Source organism: Tamandua tetradactyla, chromosome 11 (assembly GCF_023851605.1).
Source record: "Tamandua tetradactyla isolate mTamTet1 chromosome 11, mTamTet1.pri, whole genome shotgun sequence".
NCBI classification, from domain to species: domain Eukaryota; kingdom Metazoa; phylum Chordata; class Mammalia; order Pilosa; family Myrmecophagidae; genus Tamandua; species Tamandua tetradactyla.
In genome coordinates, this window is record NC_135337.1 from 55,983,502 (window position 1) to 56,006,212 (window position 22,711).

Below are 22,711 nucleotides of genomic sequence, written 5' to 3' on the forward strand. Positions count from 1 at the left end.
AAACAAATCAGTGAAAAACACCCGGTGACTGAATACTCTTAACAAGTGTCATTTTTGTTTTAACTGTACACACTGATATTAAAGATTATTATTAATTACAATAAATACATAAGTATTTTACATGACACAATAAAAACTTGGACTAATAAAGATATGGCATAATAAAAACTTACATACCCCAGGTAGCACTTGAAGTGCATTATTATCCATCCACAACTCCCTTAGATTTTGTATTTGATCTAGAACTTCAGGCTGAGAGAGAGGGAGAGAGAAAGAGACAGGAAAAGAAAGCCTAATTAATTTGTAATTTCCATCACAAATATAAGATGGGATTTCTCAGATATTGAGCAGAAGATAAATCTAGTATTAATCCTCTAAGAAGCAGTTTAACAGATAACCAGCAAAACTGGTAGTTCTGGGAGGAAGCCAGCCTAGAATGGATCTTAAATCAGTCAGAAACAATTATAATAAAAGTTGAGATCTGTTACCCAGTTACTCTCGTCCTTAACACTGGACTATTATCCTTTGCAGCATTTATGACTCACTGAGGTAGATTGAATTATATACACCACCAAAAGGCAGGCTCATAATCTTTTATCTTTTATTATTTAAATTTTTAAAAATTCTTTTATTTTACTTTTTTAAATACCAAAAAACACCTAATAAACGCAAACATTCCTATTTTGATCATTCTGTCCTACATATATAATCAGTAATTCACAATATCATCACATAGTTGCATATTCATCATCATGATCATTTTGTTGGAACATTTGCATCTATTGAGAAAAAGAAATAAAACACAAACAGAAAAAAAATGTATATATACCATACCCCTTACCCCTCCCTTTCATTGATTACTAGCATTTCAGTCTACTAAATTTATTTTAACATTTGTTCCCCCATTATTTATTTTTATTCCATATGTTCTACTCGTCTGTTGACAAGGTAGATAAAAGGAGCATCAGACAGAGTCACATTGCAAAAGCTATATCATTACACAATCATCTTCAAGAAACATGGCTACTGGAACACAGCTCCACATTTTCAGGCAGTTCCCTCCAGCCTCTCCACTACATCTTGACTAACAAGGTGATATCTACTTAATGCATAAGAATAACCTCCAGGGTAACCTCTCAGCTCTGTTTAGACTCTCTCAGCCATTGACACTTTGTCTCATTTCACTCTTTCCCCTTTTCATCGAGAAGGTTTTCTCAATCCCTTGATGCTGAGTCTCAACTCATTCTAGGGTTTTTCTCAGTCCCTTGATGCTGAGTCTCAGCTCATTCCAGGATCTCTGTCCCACGTTGCCAGGAAGGTCCACACCCCTGGGAGTCATGTCTCACGTAGACAGGGGGAGGGTGGTGAGTTTGCTTGTTGTGTTGGCTGGAGAGAGAGGCCACATCTGTGGGTTTATAATCTTAATCCACATTCCTGTGGGTGAGAACTCATTTCTAAGTGAAGATGTGGACTCATTTGTGAACAGGATCTTCTAAAACCCCATTTCGGTGTGGCTCTGCTGAATCAGGGCCAGCCATTATCTGGAAGCCTTATAAGGAGGAGTCAGAAACTGGAAGTCAGAAGAAACTGGAAAGTAGCAAAATTGGAAGAGCAGACACAGAAGCAAGAGATCACCATATGACTAGAGGCAGAGATTCAAGCCAACAACCCCAAGGATTATGGCACACCAGAACCAGGACAATGCTGACTCTGGGGAGAGAGTGGCCCTGCTGACATCTTGATTATGGACTTCTCGCCATCCAAACTATGAGCCAATATATTCCTGCTGTTAAGCCGACCCATCTTGTGCAATTTGTCAGACCACATCTGACAAACCAAGACATGTCCTAATTACTTTTTAAGTGCCTAGCTTTCTCACTATAGTATAAGGTTTTGAAGGGCAGAACAATGTCCATTTTCTAATCTCTATATTCCCATATCACCATTGCTTAATATGGTATTTTGAACATTATCAGACTCTTATTATTTATGTGTGTATATTAGTACCTACCATACATACACACACAAACACACAGAGAAGCATTATGGCACTATGATATAATCATAGCATAAATAAGATCCATTTTCTCCTTATCCTCTTATTTACTCAACAGCTAATCAGTTGTGAAATACACTCTCTGAAAGGCACAGTGCATGGTCGACACTAATATCAGACCCAGTTCCTGCCTTGAAGTAGCTGATGATAGAGACAGGGAGACAAATGCTTGTACATCACTAAAATCTAAGGGAGCATTTGGGAGAAAAGAATAACCTAGAGAAGTTCACAGAAAGAAAGAGAGCATAGGATCTCTTGCACGATAAAACATCTTCCTTCCCTAACCAGAAGCTATCTCTCAATCCTGCCTCTTGGGCAGCAGAATATCTATAAAGGGTAGATATTACTACTACTGCCAGTATCATTTACCTTCCTTGTGCTAACCTTTTTCTAATTTTTCCCCAGAAATTATCTCCTTCCCCATAAGACCATGTTCTTTCCTTGAAGTGAATTCCTTTCTACCATTCCAGGGAGAGATGAAGGCCTCAATTCATTGGTGCATTGTGTTCACTTGACCACAGAAATTGGTTCAGGGACCATGACCCATTCAGAGCCAGTATGAAGCAATGATTTTTTGACTGGGTCTTCTGGGGAGAAGACTCTCGTTCATCCCTGCTGGAATAGGAACTAGAACTATACATCCTCGGGAGCTTCAGATGTGAAGAAAAGCGATGGAGCCTTCCCCCAAAAAAGTAGAGTTAGAAGTCAGATCCTGGTGACAACATATTTGTTTGGAATTCAGTCACACTTGATTGCAGATTTTCTGTCTCTTGCAACTAAAAGAATTATTACTGAAACCAGGAACAAGAATAGTTCAATAAAATTTGTGACCTAAATAAGGAAAGCCAATGTTTTAGAAGAATATTTATGGAAAAGAATGGAATTTTACCGATATTATCATTAGGATATTGATGATTATGGGTCAGTTGGGGTAAACACACCATCTCAGCATATTAAGAGTACTTCAGAGACATACAGGACTACTTTGGAGATAGTTTTTGCTGCTGTTAGCCTGTGATTGCAATGGAACATGGAAGAAATTTTAGGAGAAGTTCCATTTAATACAGGGACAAAACCCTAAATTTAAAGAACTAGCACTCTGCTTTGTAATCAGATGCATGTGTGAATAAGTGTGGGGAATTTATTTTTGTGTAGGAAAATATTCCCACTGTCATTTAGAACATAGGGTACAGGCAATAAACTGCTCTGCCTGTATGTTAGGCTGGGCAAAGGTGAAAAACATAAATCAAGTGCAGGAAGCAAGCCTGATGTGCAGAAGCTGTGTGCCAGAGGGCTGGTTAGCAAAAAGCAGGCCAGATGGAAAACGTGAGTCATGTGGGGAAGTTTTTCAGAAGCCTCAGCATTATGCAGATTTTATGGAGAAGAGTGAGAATTGCACACTGTAAGGTTCAAAAACCTTACATACGTATGCAATAGGACAGAGAGTGATGTAAAACTTGTGCTGATGTGCGATATGCAGGATAGACTAGATTATGCTGTTGTAACAAATAAATCCTGCAATTGCAGTGGCCTATCACAACAAAGATTTACTTTTCATTTCCACTACATGTCCAGTGTGGGTCTCTCCTCCACGGTCTTGTGATACTACCATCTCAAAATTTCCTAAAGCACCACAGCAGGGGAAGACAGAGTGTAGAAAAGTTGTCTCTGCTCTTATAGGTCTTGGGCGGGCAGTGACCCATGTTACTTCTGCTTTTACTTCATTGTCTAGATCTGTTTACATAGCCCCAGCTTAAGCTGAAGGAAGGCTGGGGAGTGGAGGAGGACGTCCTGGAATGTTTGGTGAACACTTTCACCTCTGCCACATAGTAACACTGTATGAACAAAAGAATTGCATGAATGAATACACAGCACATGTATAATTTATTCATCCTTCACCCAACAAGAACACATTAAACATATTCTAAGCACCAGGCATTGCACTAGAATCATAATATATGGTGTCTGCCCGCAAGAAACTTATGGTCTAATTCTAGAGCAAACAAAGAGTAAACACACGAAATGATGGGAATATAAAGGAGGGCAACCTATCTGCTTTAGGAATGAGGGGGAGTCAGTAAAGGAATTGTAAATCTGAAAAGAGAAGAAGCTAGTAAGTAAAGAGGAGAGGAAGTTTCAATTTAATTAGGAACAGAGTGATGAGAAATAACATGATGAGTGAGCAGAAACTACAGGCAGTTTGCTTTACTGGAGTGTTCAGTTTAAGACAGAGTGAGTAGTAGGAAATGATACCAACAAAACAAAGGAGGTCGGGGTGCTACAGGGGTGCACTGGAGGGCCTTCTGCCTTGCTAAGGACTTGATTGCATTGGTGAAGAGGCGTCATTACAAGATTTTTGATAAGTCGTGACCAGACACATCGAAAACAGGAAAACCTAGTAAGGAGAGTGACAGGGATAAAGAGAAGATATTTTATTCAGGAACTATTTAGATGATAAAATCAGGAGGACTTGATGCCTAGAATGGGAATAAGGGAGTAGATCATGCATGAGTTCCCCAGAAAAAGGTGATGCCACCAATGGAGATACAGAATACCGGGGTGAGTAAGATCTATAGGGGAGACAAAATTAAGCTGCAATCATGATTAGCTTTAGGTTCCTATAAGTCATAGGCGGAGATGTTTAGAAATCAGTGGACTACTGAAATCTGAAGGTTAGGGAAGAAGTATGTGCTGGGGATACAAACTCAGACATTTTGTAGACACGTAGAGCTTCCCATAGAGAATATGAAAGGAACCAGAAGTGCAACCGACTGAGGAAGGAACCCTTGGGAATGCCAACACTTGATGGCTGAAAACAGGAAGAACAATCTACAGGTAAAGTAAAAAAAAAGAATGGAGTCTAGGAGAGTAGGAGTTAATAAAACCCAAAGAATAGAGCTGTGTTAAGAATGAGGAAGTGAACAAGAATAACATACACAGGAGACAGGCCCAGCGAAATAAAGAACTGAGAATGCCCACTCAGTTTTGAAAATAGTAGGTCACTGGTAGCTTTGGTGATAGCCATATCAGGTGGTAATTACATTATAGCTACACTGAAGAGGAGATAGGAAGCAAAGAAATGAGGCCATTACAGGTGGAATATTCTTTGTACAGTTTGGATGAGAAGAAGTTGGCACAAGCTCAGGCGCTGGGAAGAAGTTGAGGGGCTGTGGGAAAAGAAAACTGGTAAGAAGAAACTAGCAAATAGGGACAGATTAAGGTGAGACAAAATGGTATAAATATAATGGACCAAATTCTAAAAGGGGGCAAGGGAAATGTTACTAATAACACAGAGGAGGGGGTGTGTTAGATTCATAGGTAAGGGTTTAGGTATGGATGTGGGAGCAGCGTTAGAAGTTGAGGAGGAGCATGCCTGAATTCAAATTCTCTTGATGAAGTAGGAAGCAAGGTAATTTGTTGAGCAAGAAGAGGCAAAAGGAATCTGTATCCACAGGGCACTTGGGAAGAGTGGTACATATTGGAACAGTTGGAGAGGACTCAAAGAGGGATTAAAAACAATCAAAAGAGCTCAATCAATGACAGTTTAATAAATTACATATTGCAAAAATTATATATATTAGTTATATATAATAATAAATGAAATTAAATTTTATTCTCGGCTAGATGGAGCATTGAAAATAGAAGAAACTAGAGACTTCAGGTTCCTGCTAAGTCAAAGAGGAACATAGTAGTAATGAGGGACTGAGAAAGCTAGAAGAATAAAAAGTTGGAATGAGAGCAAAGAATTTAGGGTTTTAAGATTCTGAAGTAGAGCAGTTCCAGACAATGACAAAATTCAGGTTGCAACCTTGGGTAAAGTTAACTAAGGTACAAAGTATGAAATCTTGGGGTGTGGGTGGAAGAAGCTATAGGAACATAAGACCTTGCACAGTCTGTAAGGATCTGAACAGTCTCTAACATACTGCATAACTTGCTCTCTTGGCCAGGTCAGATCAAGTGACAGATAAAGCTGACCAATCGTATCTGTAGAATATCTCTAATGATAGATTCTACTGGGATCCTTGATTTCTATGACTACCTGACTATCCTGACTATCTAAGAGCTAACTAATGCTAATCTACATTTCTACTTGATTTCAAAAGATCTCATTTAATCTACATAATAAAATAAAAAGGTAGGGATATTCCTGCTTTATGGATGAATAATCTGATAATTATTTCCTAGGGAAAAGAGAATGATTTGATGAGAGCTGCATAACCACAACTGGGATTGCTACCTAGGTCTTCCAGCTCCAAAGATGACACCATATTATAGTTTAAAATTGAAATTCTGGAATAAAGAAAGAGCTGGTGATTACAAATACCCAGTAATTAAAGGAAAGCATGTTGGATTTCTACAAAAAAGGTAATGTTTTCATTACTGGATATTATAATAAAATGTACTATAGAGGAAACATTAAAACTCTCCAATTTTAACAGAGACATTTTCTTTATTTAGCAGATCAATACATAGCCTACTGAAAAGGAAACAAAAACCACTATATGAAGATGATGGAATGGTATTTCATGATCAGTAGATAATTTTAAAGTGAATCTAAATGGCTTATATGCAACCTAATACATAAATTATCTTTTTCATGCTACTTAATTTCATTCGAAAGTCAATCATTTCCACTTAAAATAGTGAATTAACTCAAGAATAGCCTGGCCTATTCAATACTAGTGAAAGTGCTGTGAGATGGACACTCATATGAATGGCTTTGGGGATTATAATTTAGCATAAGCTTTGTGGAAAATATTTTCAAATATGTATCTCATGCCTTAAAAACTTTCTTATCTGTTTCTGGGGAACTGCCCAACTGAAATGGTCTTAAATGTAGAAAATTCCTAGTGAAGAAAAATGTCCATAGCAGAATAATTAATAGTATTAATAAGTTGGGCACAATATAAATAAACAGCACCAAAGGGATCATGTGTTTGTATAGTATAAAACAGTGATAATGAATTATGTATACTTTTATGTGTGAAGATGGATAGGATAGCTCTTAGAAGCAATATTGAATGGAAAACCAAGTACAGAAAATTGAATAAATCACAAGTCAATTTATATACATTTTTAAAATGACATCTATTAATGAATGCATATATATATATATATATGTATATATACACACACAATAAAAATAGGAATAGATGGAATAGAAATATGCCAAATTCAAAGTAGTTATTCCCCTTGCAAGGACAGGATAGTCATAGTTTTGGAAAGGGGAACATAGGAGATTTCTGCAACATTCTATTCCTTTAAAAAAAGCAAAAATCAGGTAACATTTGTTCATTACTTTATATTATATTACCTTAAGTAATTTTTGAGAAGTTGGAAAAAAAGGTTAGAAGACACTAAATTGAAATATTAATTAAAAAATTTCTCAGCTTATGAGTGATTTAAATTTGTAATTCTTTTCCATTTTTGGATAGTCTAAATTTTCCTTAGTATGCATATATTACTTTAATACTCACAAAATTAGTCAACTTTTTGCTGCCTTTTCTTTAAATTGACACTTACCTAAGCCACTTCAGAATCCTGTTTTGAGGTGGACTTATTATAATCAGTTATAAGGGGCTAAGGAAATGATTACATTAGAATTAACATATGTTTTGTGCAACAGCAACAAATTCCAATAACTCATGTCAAATATATGCAATGTGAGGCTGTTCCTGTGACTGTACTATATGTATTACCCTTCTTCCAATAATTTGTATAATTGCGTTTGATTATATTCATCTATACACATGCCTATTACATTTTATCTTCCAATAAGGGTAAAAGAAATGTTAACTATGAAAATATAACATCACTATCTATCTTATTTTGTCAAATTCACATAAGGAATGGGCACAAGAATTTAAAATTTTAAATATCTTAAAATTATATAAGCCTATCTGGCAGACACCATAACAAAAATTTGTTATTCCTAGGAACTATGCAGAAATGGAAGGCAATAGATTGGACCTGTTTCAAAATGTGACTAAGTAAATGCAAAGGTGTTTTTGCAAATCAATAAATGTAAAATAAGCCAATGCAAATTTTAAAAAGTGAAAATTTTCACCAAAATGACCTAATTATAATATTCACTGAGACATGCTGCTTATCACAATTTTTCTAAATTTTGAGATCATCAATACTTCAAGATTTTTTAAATTTCTTTTTACTTTGACCAACTTTGTTTAATGTTTAGAATTTGCAATCTACCAAGGAGGCATGGCTTCTTTTTAATAAATGTTCTCACATTTGTATTTAAATCTTTTATTTAGCAACATACTTGGTTATTACTAGTCCTTTAGCTCTCACAACTGGGAAATATTTTACTCATGAATTTTATACTACATGGTTGACAGTGTTTGTGATACACAAAATAGGATGATTAAAATTGTTCAGCTCTTGATAACAAGCCAACTTGTTCATTCTTTAATTGCTTTGTATTACATCTCTTGAGACTGTTTACTTCTGTAATTTCTTTAGAGATGAAAAGGTTAGCTCTACAGAGTCTGAGCCTATGTCCAGGTTACATTAGTTTTATGTTTCTCAATTTTATTTCAGATGTCATTCTCACTAAAATGTTCATAAAGTTTCACAACTTTGTTTTTAATTTAATTATTTCAATTTGGGCAAAATTTAGGAAAATACATTTTTATATTTTAGTAATTATTATTGAATGAATAAATATAGAAAAATTCTTAATGCCTTAATTAGTAATAAAATACACTTCTAAGGAAATGTGATTGATGTATCATTAATTAGAAGACTTTAAGCCAAGAAACTCATGAATATTTTAATATGGAAATGAACATATGAAAATGACCATTTGACTACTCAGATGAGTATTTTGATGGCACATGGGATAAATCTACAAATGGCATGATGCTGGTTGAGAGATAATACATGAAATGACCATATTAGTATCTAAAATGTTCGAAAATGTTGGAAGACTGGATAGCTCTAACAACATGAAATTTAAGTGGGACAAATAGAAAGTCCTATCCTTATGCCTTCCTCCCTCCTACCACCCACCTCCTACCACCATCATACAAGTACAGATTCAGAAGCAGAAATATATCTGAACAAAATTGGGAGTTTAAGTCAAGAGTAACTTCAGTACTCATTTCTTCATTTATAAGTGCATTAATTCATTAGATATTTATAGATCACGTACTCCATGCTATAATAGGCTCTGGGAAAATAAATAAGATTGAGGTAAGGTTATCCTAAAATCTCTTCTGTCAATACCCTGTCCTATATGCAATCATTACCCACATATGGACTACAGTATTGTATTCTTTTCAAGGTGTCCAAGTGTAAAGATGTCTTCAACAAACCAGGACTTAATCAGAAGATCTGGAAACCAAGCCATAGGGGAAATAGCTAACTGGTTCAAAATGTTCACGCTGGAGAATAGAAGATGTACATTGCAAAGACACCTGTTTTTGAATTTCTGAGGACTGTTGCAAGAAAGAACGGCTGTATTAGCCTTATGTTCATCCCCAGCTCAGAAATAAGCTGAAAAAGAGAAGTTGCAGAACAGTAGATGTAAGTAAGCATCATACATGCAAAGACTTTTTTCATAATTAGAATTGTCTAAAGTGAAATAATTTAGTTTCCTTTGGGAGTTAGGACTCTTTCAAATGAACACATAGTTCCCTAAGAAAGTATTAAATAATAAGACCAATAACACCTACAAAAGCCAACTTATATTAGGCACTTACTACAGTTCAGGCACTTTTCAAAGTGTTCTGTATAGATTATTCTCCATGCCTCTACTGGATTGGCACTACACATGGTGCTTTAGAACAGTGCCTGGTATATTGTACTCAAAGAGTGTTAGCTGGCATCTCAATTTTACAAAGGAGGAGATTTAAGCATAAAGAAGCAAATTAACGTGCCCGAACTCATCTGGTTAATATATGGGGAATGTAAGAGACTCCTCTTGAAACTTTGATAGATGATGAATGTTCAAAAGGAGAGGAGTATTCCAGGGGAAAGTTATAAGTGATTCATACCGAATGTGATGTTACTTGGGGAGGCGGCCTTGGAATGAAGGTGCCAGAGGAGGAAATCAGATGACAAAGACAGACTTCACTACTCTTCTTTACTTATTCAACAATTTTTATTTAATTAACAAATTTTATTTTATTTAACTAAATTGATATTTATTAAGAGCCAATCATGCTCCAGGCACTAGAGAAAGAGTAGTGAACAAACAGACCAATCCTCATGGAAATTACATTCTTGTGGTCATGGGTCCTAGGCTTGGTCTTAAATAATTTTAATAAAGGGACAGGAGAAGCAGTTTGGGTTTCATCATTTTCATTGAATGCATTACTGTCTTCTGGGGAAGTCACAGATACATCTAGCAGCCATCTCCCAACCGTAGCCTACCCCCACCTCTTTTTCTATTGTATACAAATGTTTCAGTAAATTTCATCCTAAAGTCCCCCAGGGAGATGTTAGGTCTAGTGAAAAGGCTTAACCAGACCTTACCCCAGAAATACAGAACAAGTAGTTCCAGCTGTTTATCAGGGTGGGAACTTTCAGTGGCAGGGCCCCCCCACCCCCCACTGAATTGTATAAAAACGGGCTGATTTGTCTTTCCCCTCCTATGCAGGTGGCACTTGTGGAACTGCCATCCACCAATCCTGACCTAAGCAGTTGCTCTCCCTGGGAGATCAGCCATGATAGGATCTCCTCTTCTGCTCTTCTAGGCCCTTTGTAATAAAACAGGCATTTGCTGAACTTTTCTTTTGTGCCTTTGCCTGTGTTTCCTGATGCACCATGTTGCAACTTGCTCCCTCTAGGCTAACCAACTTTGATGACTTTGTCTGAATCTTAAGAGTATAAATAGTATAGCTCATACACTGTCATCTCATATGCACTGGTCTTTATGCCTTCTTTCTCCCCAAGACTTCAGCCACTTTCTTCCTCCACACTCTACACTGCAGCCAGTAGGCATGTTTATTTTGTTCACTCTTACTTGAAACAAAATTTTCTCACCACCCAAAGAATATGAAGTCCAGATTCTTTGCCATATCATACAAAACAACTTTCATTTACCCTTGCTTGCTTTACTAGCCTCATCTTTTGCTATACCCTTATTCAAACACTAGTCTTCAGGAAAACTCAACTCTTTGAATTTCTTAAAAGCATCAGGCTTTCTCCTCCAATAAGCTTTTGCAAATGTTCTCTGAACCTGGAGACCAGATTTATGATGAGCCTAGATATCCTTCCTAGCACATTTCATATTATTTTATAGACTCCTTGAAACAGAGAACTAAATCTCATTCATCTCTGTATCACTAACTTCTTTGGTGTTAACTCATGCATGTGCTAGTCCTCCCTAAATTCCAAATTGGAATTGGATTGAACAAAACAAACAACTCATGTTCATAATAAATTTTTTATACTCCTCCACCTCAGCCACCCATTCCAAGATGACATTTAGACTGTGTCATCATAAGTATCTGCATCACCTCTGAAATCTCAGTTGCAAATAAACCACTGGCCGACCATAACCTCCTGTATTTATAGTTCATGTATTCAAATATTCTCTAAGTCCCTTGCAAAAGTTACTGATGATATGTAGCACTGATAGGGTAAATTTACTTTTTATATAATCATTTATTATTCCTTCCCTACTGAGATTCATCATAAATAGTCCATGATTATAAAGTGTCTCACAAACACTTAGCAAACTTGCCTTCTATCCTTTTTCAAATTCACCTAGCTGAACTTAACTTTATGTGAATATGACTTTCTAACTTTTCTGCTGTTGATTCAAATTCAACTGGAGGAAATAAAAATTTGGCTGATTGGGGTTGCTTTAAATTCATGGGAAATGTTTCAACTAGGGACTGATTACTGTCTGGAAACCTTACAACTTTGGAACAAGAAGTTGTTCTTTAATTATCTGAAAGTATTTCATAGTTCTTCAGTATTGTCAAAAGTATCCTCTTCTACTTCCACTTAATAACATACATTATTGTTCATTTAAACAATCAGATCAGAGGTGGATTTCCTCCAAAACTAATGCAGTTTTCTCTCTCTCTTGCATGGCCCTCTTCCAAGCCTGGGAATGACCCTAGCAGTGCATTCATATGGACATATGTTAGAAAATTTGAAAAAGAAATGTATTTTAAACACAATTGGTTAAGAATACTGTCTCTTCTATACACACACTTTCTCACCATTATACTTTCTCAAGTATGATATGGTACATTTGGGATCTAGCTAAGTTGAGATTGAGTTGAGGATACATTTAGTTTGAATTTAGTGCAATAAATTTATGTGTTTTGTAGTCTCTTATGTGTTTTCTTTCACTAAATAAGTTTGGCCTTCCCAAATTCATGTCCCCTTCATGTACATTTGAGCTCAAGATCACATATCTTTTTGTCTTTGCCAGAGCTCCTTATTACATCAATCTCTGTCTCTATTGGGTCACTTCTATCAGCATGCAAATATGTTTTAATTTCTCCCATCATCTGAGAACAAAAATAATATTTTCATTGACTTTATAGTTTTTTCCAGCTTTTCCACCATTTGTTTGCCCTTCACCCCAGAAATACTTTTGAAATAGTTTTTCATTTATTTCTCTGCTTCCTCATCTCCCATTCATTCTTCAATGCACTATATTCTGGCACTGAAAACTGCTATTATAAAAGTCATTACTGGACTTCTGGGGAAGATGCCAGAATAGAGTGTTACACTGCTGATTCCTCCAAAAAGAGCTAGTGGTTGGGTAGAAATTGTCTGAAACCACTATTTGGGGACTCTGGAGACTCCAGGGAGCATCCCAGAAAGTAAGGGGCAAAGAGGCTGGGATACTGTGGTAAAAAAAAAAACTGTGCGTAAATCACTCAGAGGAGATGGCCAGTGGCCATCCCCCACTCTCGAGGCTAGCCACTTCAGGCCTGGCTCCTAGTGGGTTGCTGTGGATGTGCAGGGAAATGGAAACTCTCTTCACCAAGAATGAAGAAGGGGTCATGACCAAGTACTGATTATGGCTTTTGAATGGCAAATTTGGATCACTGAGACCTAGCTTTGATTCATGGTTTTGGCCTGCCCTTAGACAGAAACTCTTGCAGCCATTGTTGTAACCATGCCCCAAGACAGGGGTGAAGGTAGTAGAGATTCAAAGAAGCAAAGTCTCTTTAAAGAAGCAGAGTCTCCTTAGGGGTGCATGGAAAAGTTTGCTGAAGAGCACCAATATGGTGTAGGCCAGGAAAGTACAGCTTCAGGAGTTGTCAAAAAGCCTTTTGACATTTTTCTTGACCTTCTCCTCAAGGGTTCTTTGGAATTGGTCTGTACTCTCTTCATGGTTCCCTGACTCTGTTCTGGCTGGGAAATTCTGACTTGGGAAAGTCCTCTCCAGGGTGACCCTACTTTTAGAATTGTCCCTCCAGGCAAAAGCAGCTAGAGGCAATGAAAGGAAAGTTATAAAAAACTATAGAGGCAAAAAACCCCAAAAAACAAACAAAACAAAACAAAACAGATCAAGGTTACTGGAGAAGGGATAGAGGAAAGGAAACTTTCTTCTGTGGGGTGAAACAATTGTACAAATATTGCAATCTTAAAAAATGCATTATGTGCCCAGGGCAAGAATCAGATGAAGAAGGGCTGACAAAGCCTAATCGGTTAACCTTGGGCAATTCCAAACATCTAGAATAAATTGAACCAAATGCCAAAGAAGAGCTTTAATACCAAGCCAATTAACAATAAAACCCCAAGCAAGAGAGAGAAACTGATCTTCAGATATCAAGATAATCAGATGTCTAGACATCAGCAAGAAAATTGCAAGCCATACCAAGAAACAGACATATATGGCCCAATCAAAGGCACAAATTAAAACTTCGAAGGAGACATAAAATTTGTAACTACTCAAAGATATTAAAAAAAACCTTCATAAATCAATTTAAGGAGATGAATGAAAATATGGATAAAGAGATGAAGAATATTAAGAAGACTGGGTGAGCACAAAGAAGCATTCAAAAGTATCAAAAGAAACATAACAGATTTATGAGAATGCAAGGCACAATGCAAGAGATTAGAAATGCATGAGAGAGTGCATACAACAGCAGAATTGAATAGGCTAAAGGAAGAATCAGAGACCTAGAAGAGAGAACAATTGAAATCTCACAGATGGAAGAACAAATAGAAAAGAATGGAAATATTTGAGTGGGTCCTTAGTGAATTGGATAACAGCATGAAGCATGCAAATATGTGCATCAGGGGTGCTGCAGAATGATGAGGAAGGAAGAGGGATAGAAAGAATATTTGAGGAAATAATGGCCCCAAATTTTCCAGCTCTTATGAAAGACAAAAAATTACAGGTCCAAGAAGTGCAACACATTCCAAACAGAGTAAATTGCAATAGACCTACTCCAACACATGTAATAATCAGAATGTCAAATGCCAAAGAGAAAGAGAACATTCTAAAAGCAGCAAGAGAAAAGTGATTCATTACATACAGGGGAACTGTAATAAGATCAAGTGCCAATTTCTTATTAGAAACCATGGAGTCAAGAAGGCAGTGGTATGCTATATTTAAGGAACTTAAAGAAAAAAACTGCCAGATAAGAATACTTGACCTGGCAAAACTGTCCTTCAATAATGAGAGAAAGTTTAACATATTCAAAGATAAACAGAAACTGAGAGAGTTCATAAATTAGAGAATAGTTCTACAAGAAATAGTAACGGGTTTTCTGCAGGCTGAAGGAAACAGACAGGAAAGAGAGGTTTGAAAGACAGTGTAGAAATTAAGATTATCAGTACAGGTAACTAAAGAGAGACAAAAATAAGATATGACATGTAAAACCCAAAGGATAAAATGTTTGAAGTACTACCTTTACAGTAATAACATTGAATGTTAATGCATAAAACTCCTGAATCAAAAGACATAGACTGCAAAATGGATAAATAGTATGATCCATCCAACTATATGTTGTCTATAAGAGACTTACCTTGGACCCAAAGACAGAAAAAGGTTGAAAGTGAAAGGGTGGAAAAATATGTTCCATGCAAACAATAATCGAAAAAGAGCTGGGGTGCTATACTAATATCAGACAAAATAGACTTTAAATGCAAATTTATTGTAAGAAATAAAGAAGGACACTATATATCAATGAAAGGGCAGTCCACCAAAGAAGAAATAACAAAAAATATTTATGCACCTAACCAGACTGTCTCAAAATACATGAGGCAAACACTGGCAAAACTGAGGAGAGAAACCCATTTCTACAATAATAGTTGGAGCCTTCTCATCAATAGATAGAACATCTAGACAGATGATAAATAGGGAAACAGAACTTGAATATGAAAATGAACTAGGCCTAATTGAAATATATAGAATATTGCACCTCAAAACAGCAGGATATCTACCTTCTCAAGTGCTCATGGATCATTCTCCAGATGTTGGGCCACAAAACAAGTATCAATAAATGTAAAACGATTGCAATTTTACAGAGCAGTTTCTCTGACCATAATGGAATGAAGCTCATTGTTAATATCAGGCAGAAAACTAGAAAATTAACAACTATATGGAGGCTAAACAACACACTTTTAAATAATCAGTGGGTCAAAGAAGAAATTGCAAGAGAATTCAGTAAATATCTTGAGATGAGTGAAAATGAAATCACAACATATCAAAACTAAGGGGATGCAGCAAAGGCAGTGCTGAGGGGGAAATTTATAGAAATTTGTATTTATATAAATTTAAATATAGAAATTTAAAATAGAAGACTAAAACCAAAGGCCTTAACAGCACACATGGAGGAAATAGAAACACAAAAAACAAACAAACAAACAAAAATCCAGCAAACAAATCCCAAAGCAAACAGAAGGAAAGAAATAAGAAAGATTAGAGCTAAAATAAATGAAATAGAGAATAAAAAAAGAAACAATAGAGAGAATTAACAAATTCAACAGATGGGTCTTTGTGAGGATCAATAAATTTGACAAACTCTTAGCTAGACTGACAAAAAAAAGAGAGATAAGATGCAAGTAAATAAGATCAGAAATGAAAGAGTGCACATTACCACTGATCCCATATAAAGAGAAAGGATCAGAAGAGGATACTATGAACAACTGTAAGCCAACAAACAAGGTAACTTAGATGGACAAATTCCAACCTACACTGACTCTAGAAAAAATAGAAGGCTTCAACAGAGTAATTACAAATAAAGAGATTGAACCAGTCACTAATGTCTTCCCAACAAAAAAATGGCCTGGACCAGATGGTTTCACAGGTGAATTCTAACAATCATTCCAAGAATTATGACAATACTGCTCAAACTTTTCCAAAAAATTCAAGAGGAGGTAACAGTACTTAACTTGCTCTATTAACTCAACATCACCCACACACAAAATAGCTGTGTGTTCTTCATATATGCCCTTTATCATGTTGAGGAAGTTTCCTTCTATTACTATCTTTCAATATGTTTTTATTAAGAAAGGATGCTGGCTGTTGTCAAATATCTTTTCTGTGTCATCAAGATGTTAATGTGTTTTTCCCCTTCAATTCGTTAATGTGGTATATTATATTGATTGATTTTCTTGTGCTGAACCACCCTTGCATTCCTAATATAAAATCCATTTGATCATGGTGTATAATTATTTTAATGTACTGGTAGATTCAAATTGCAAATATTTTGTTGAGGATTTTTTTATCTATATTTATTATCTATATTATATAGATATTAAAAATCTATATTTTTATCAAGAAAAAAATCCATATGCAACAGCAATTAGATGAATGAAATATCTAGCAATAAATCTAACCAGTGATGTGAAGAACCTCTACACAGAAAAATTCAAAACATTGCTAAAAAAATAAAAAAAGACCTAAATAAGCTAGAGGACAATCTGTGTTGAGGGATTGGAAGATTGGATATTGTTAAGATGACAATTCTACCCAAATTCATTGACAGATTCAATGCAACCCCAATCAAAATTCCAACAGCCTACTTTGCAGAAATGGAAAAGGCAGTTATTAAATTTATTTGAAAGGTTAAGAGACCCCAAATAACCAAAACATCTTGAAAAAGAACAAAATTAGAGGACTCATGCTTCCTGACTTTAAAGCACATTACAAATCTACAGTGGCCAAAACAGCAGATAGATAGACCAATGGAATTGAATAGAGAGTTCAGAAACAGACCCTCACATCTATGGTCCAATGATATTCCATATGGTTGCCAAGTCCACTCAATTGGGACAGAGTAGCTTCTTCAACAAATGGTGCTAGGAGAACCATAAGCAAAAGAATGAAAGAGGACCCATATGCCACACCTTATACAAAAATCAACTCAAAATGGATCAAATACCTAAATATAAGAATCGGGATCATAACACTCCTGGAAGAAAATGTAGGACAGCATATTCAAGCTGTTGTAGTAAGGCAATTGTTTCTTAGACTTTATACCCAAAGCACAAGCAATGAAAGAAGAAATAAATAAGTAAGACGTCCTGAAAATTAAAAACTTTCATCAAGGACTTGTCAAGAATGTGAAAAGTCAACCTATTCAATAGGAGAAAACATTTGGAAATCACATATCTAATAGGGGCTTAAAATCCAGAATATATAAAGAAATCCTACAACTCAACAATAAAAAGATAAACAACCCAATCAAAAAATGGGCAAGAGATTTGAGTAGATATTTTTCCGAAGAGGAAATACAAACAGCTAAAAAGCACATGAAAAGATTCTCAAAGTCACCAGCTATTAGGGGAGTGTAAATCAAAACCACAATGAGATTTCGTTTCACACCTACTAGAATGGCCACTGCTAAGCAATCAGAAAACTACAGGTGTTGCAGATAATGTGGAGAAATAAGAATATTCACTCGCTGCTGGTGGAAATGTAGAAGAATATTGTGGATGCTATGCAAGACAGTTTAGTGGTTCTTCTGGAAGCTAAATATAGAATTGGCATATGATCGGGTGGCATCCCATTGCTAAATATATACCCAGAAGAACAGGGACTCACACAGATATTTGCAAACCAATAAAACAATAAAAAGCCACATTAATTCATATCTGTATTATTCACAATTGCCAAAAGATGGAATCCACCCAAATGTCCAACAATGCATGAATAGAAACAAAATGTGGTAAATACATACGAAGAATATTATTCAGTAAGAAGGAATGGAGTCCTGGTGCACGCAACAATATGGATGAACTTTGAAGACAATATGTTCAGTGAAATAAGCCAAATACATAAATACAAACATTATATCATCTCAATGATATAAATTAAATATAATAAGCAAACTCATAGAGTTAGAATGTAGAATACAGGTTCCCAGGGGATAGAATAGGGGTAAAGGAAGGGGAGCTTATGCTTTATATATGCAGAATTTCTATTTAGGCTGATTGTACATGTTTGGAAATGAATAGTGTAATAGTAGCATATTATTGTGACTGTAATTAACAGTGCTGAGTTATTTTGGTGGATGTCATGTATGTTACTTAAAGGAAAGTTAGAAGATGAATCATGGACTATATACACAATAAATCCTGTTGTGTACAATTTACTGTGATTAATAGTACAAATATAAGAACGTTTTTTCATTAATTATAACAAATGTATGACAGTAATACAAGGTGCTAATAATGGGGTGGTATAGGGGAAAAACTACAACTAATTTAAAATATGGACTATAGTTAACAGTAGTATTTTAACATTCTTTCATCAATTGCAGTAAAGGTACCATATTAATGCAAAGGGTCAACAATAAGGGGGTATATGGGGATGTTGTATGTATACAGGTCTTTTCTGTAAACCTACAATCTAATTAGTAAAATAATGATGAAAAACAGACAATCAAGCTAAGTGAAAGAAACCAGACACAAAGTACTTCATATTGTAAGATTCCATTTCTATAAAACAGCAGTATAAATAAATGTATAGAGACAGAATTAGATTAGTTATTACGCAGGACTGGCAAAGAATAAAGCATTTGAGACATGGTTGCTAAAGGCTAAGACATTCTCCTTTTTGGAGTAATGAAAATGTTCTAAAATTGTTGTGATGAATGCACAACTCTGTGATTATACTAAAAGCCATTGATTGTACTTTGAATGTTCTGAATGATATGTGAATATATCTCAATAAAACTGATTTTTAAAAAAGTCATCACTATTTCTATTTTGGAGCTGGGTTCTCTAAAATACAGGTATATAAGTCAGACTTAGTTCTTAGCTTCTAGAGTCAGACTATAAAGGATCAATAGAGAATTAGAGAAGAAAAATAAGTTTAAATGTGGACATGACAAATATACACTACAGTCTAATTTATTAAAGGAAATGTGATGGTTGCAAGCATTTCTAAGATAAAGAATTTGCATTTGTCAACAAATTTCTTCTGTGATCTTTAGATGATGTATAGGTATTCATTTGTGCGAAGTATAATTGCAGTGAATTATATAATTTTTCTTTTTATCTATATATATCTTATTAATGTTTAGATTGTTGAAAATAAGTTTGCATTCTTTTACATGCATTGCATTCTATAACTACACGTTCCTAGGAGTTAACCTTTTAAAATACTTAAAACTATTTTGTTTTCTCCGTAATATGTTTTCTCTCAGACATATTTTCCAATTTAGGTATTTCACTGAATCTATCATTATTTTTTTAATTTACTTGTGTAGCCAATCTTCTAATGTGGATTAATTTATTTACAATAACAGTGAGAAGTGTTTTCAATGGGATGCCAAGGTGTACATAAGAATCCCTGTATAGTGTTAGTCTTATTTTCTATAGATAATGACAAGATTATTTTCATATTATTATTTGATGATAATATGGATGAATTTTACTTATTTAATACAATGAAACATAGCTTATCTGGCAAACCAATAACCTGAAATATCTTTTAACTATTTGTTATACGTCACTATTATGAGCTTTTGGAGCAGGCCTTACATTTCTAAATCCCTAGCACTTAGTGTGCTGCTGCCAAAAGTACCTGCAATGGCCCTTGAAGGTCTTAAAGATGTACTTTGCAATACTTTGGTATTGCAAAACCAAAGTACCTTATGAACCATTAAAGCCTAGTTCTGTTCAGAGTAATTTCAATGCAATTCAGAATTCAACTTCTTTAAAAAATCAGTAATCAACATCTGGTATATAAGGTCATTCATTTTTTTATTAACCTATACAACACTCAATTATTTCAATAGCAAATAAAAGAGAAATTGTATCACCAGTCTGCTGAACAGGATGTGTTGCATCAAACAAGAAGTGAAACTGTCAGGTGTGTACATTACCTTTTCTACCTGAAAGTCAGAAAATGATAAGCAGAAAGGTACTGCTTATGTCAGCATATTGAATTTGTTCAATGGATTGAGGACTTATATTAAAATTTGTAAATCTTTCTACATGAAGGCCATTTATTTTTGTGTGTATTGGTAGGAAGAGTCGGTCACAGAGAGGTAGGCAAGAGCTGAGTTACAAAAAGACACAAAACATTGGAGTTCTAAAGTCATCCTGTCATAACTTTGTGGCTGTTAGGAAATGTTCAACTGAGCCTTCCCCACTGCTTCTTTACCACATAGCCTAGTAGGTATTTAGTGGAACGTTAATATTTGCTAAGTGAGAAATAAAAAAGATGTGTCATCAATAAATGCTTTTAACCTTTCTGTGGTTTAATTTCTCCATTAGAAAAGTGAGAAAGTTTATACTTGTCTTAATCTACTTCACTGCATAGCAGTGCTATGTAGATCAATAAAATCTTGTGTTACACATCATGGGTTTTAAAATCACATTTTGAGGAAGATAAATATCTTTAGAAAGTACTAAAGTTCCATGGGTTAAGTGCAGTTTGAATGATTAATTTTGCATATTTTTAATTTTATTATTCCTGATCATATCCAAGTTTATTACTCTTGAACATGCTATCTTCTATTTTTATATTATATTTTAATCTTTATTCTTCAGTTGTGCATTTATTCTGTTAAGGATCAGGTTGAATATGAATGCTAAAAGTACTGCTGAATATTTATTTATTATATCTGTAATGTGGAAAACAAGAGAATATTTCTAAAATTCTACAATATTTATTCTTCAACCTGGTTTATCTAACATAAATAATAATAATGATAATAGTAATAATAATAAACTAAACCTAACAACCTCTACTTTGAACCTCTGTACAATCACTTATAAAGTTGATTTACAAATTCGGAAAATGTAACAAGTATTTACCTAGTACAACCTGTACTGGTTGTCTAGCACTATGTTAGGGACTATTTATATATATATATATGGGGGGATGAAAAACTCAAAAGTATTTTTAGATGATCTCAGACAAAATATAGGCACAAGTTCATGGAGAGAGAGATGTGATCCAGCACTAAACACTGTGATAAAAATTATAATAGTACACAAGGTCAAGAGAAAAACTAAAGATCAAAATAATATTAGTGCAAAATCTTACTTGTCTCTCTGACCAAATTCTTTATAATAATCAGTGAGAGAGTTAAATAGATTACTATTTAATATTTCATTGCTTCCACATTTGATTTAAAGATTTTTGAAAGTTTCAAGCTTTTCCTCTGTTCAAATTTTTATCAACTACACCAATAAACTTTATGTCTTTTCAGTTTTATACAACAGTTGAACGGGCTGTTTGCCAGGGTATATTAATCTGACAGTATAGTTCTACATCAGTACACCCCAATTATTCTTATGGTACTGTGCTGATTCCTTTATTAATTCCAATTTGAGACCTAATTGCTGTTTTGTAATTTAGCAAAATTATAATATTTATCGGTGTAATCTACAAGAGTCAAGGTTATGCAATTTGAAATTACATATTCAATGTTTTATTGGTCACTCTAAAAAAACTGTTGGTTTATAAGAAAAATTTTTCTTTCATTTTACAAATGGGCAAAGAATTTAGATGTATAACTTCAACCAAAATGTTTGTCACAAACCCACCAGTCTCATCAAACCAATCTTTATGGTATCAACTTTAAATGAGATATTCCCTTATCTATTTTATTTTGTCCAATATTTATAATTCTAGAACTTCTGAAGAGCTGTCTCTACATGGGTTCCCCTTATCTACCCGGCTTTTCACCCACATTTATGTGACTCACTCCCTTGTACTCTATATTACAGCCACTGTGGCTCTCTTTCAGGCCCTTGAATTCACCAGGCTCTTTCCTGCTCCCTCTGCTGCCTAAAATACTCTTCCTGCTTCTATGTGTCTAGCTAATTTCTACTCTTCCTTTGAATTTCAGTTCAAGCATCACTTCTTCAGGAAAGTCTGTATACTAAGCCAAATTCCATTAGAGGCTCTTCAGCACTTGTCATGGCTAAAATTTTACCTTCCTGGGTATATTTGCTATATTTATCCTCCTCACTAGACTATAAGCTCCATGAGGGAAGGAACTATCTCTATTTTCACTTTACTTTTTTTTTGGTATCCTGTATGGCAGGGGTCACGTTACATTCTTTTTTCCATGTGAGTATCCTGTTATTGCAGCACCACTTGTTGAATTGTTTGTTTTTGTTGGTTTTTTTCTTTGCTTGTTTGGGAGGGGCAGGGGCAGGGAATAGAACCCAGGTCTCCCTTATGGCAGGCGAGAGTTCTACCACTGAACTACACTTGCATCCCCTTTGTTTTCACTTTACTTTTAC

At 35.0% G+C, this 22,711-nt stretch overlaps 1 protein-coding gene across 2 annotated transcripts in view; it reads right to left on the reverse strand.

Moving 5' to 3' along the window:
• Window positions 1–22,711, reverse strand: part of LRRC7 (leucine rich repeat containing 7) — a 600,349-nt gene that overhangs the window by 135,871 nt on the left and 441,767 nt on the right. For both annotated transcript variants that reach the window (XM_077120640.1, XM_077120639.1), the window contains one exon: window positions 178–252. In XM_077120640.1, the coding sequence (XP_076976755.1) occupies window positions 178–252 (75 nt within the window). The remainder of the gene's footprint in view (window positions 1–177; window positions 253–22,711) is intronic.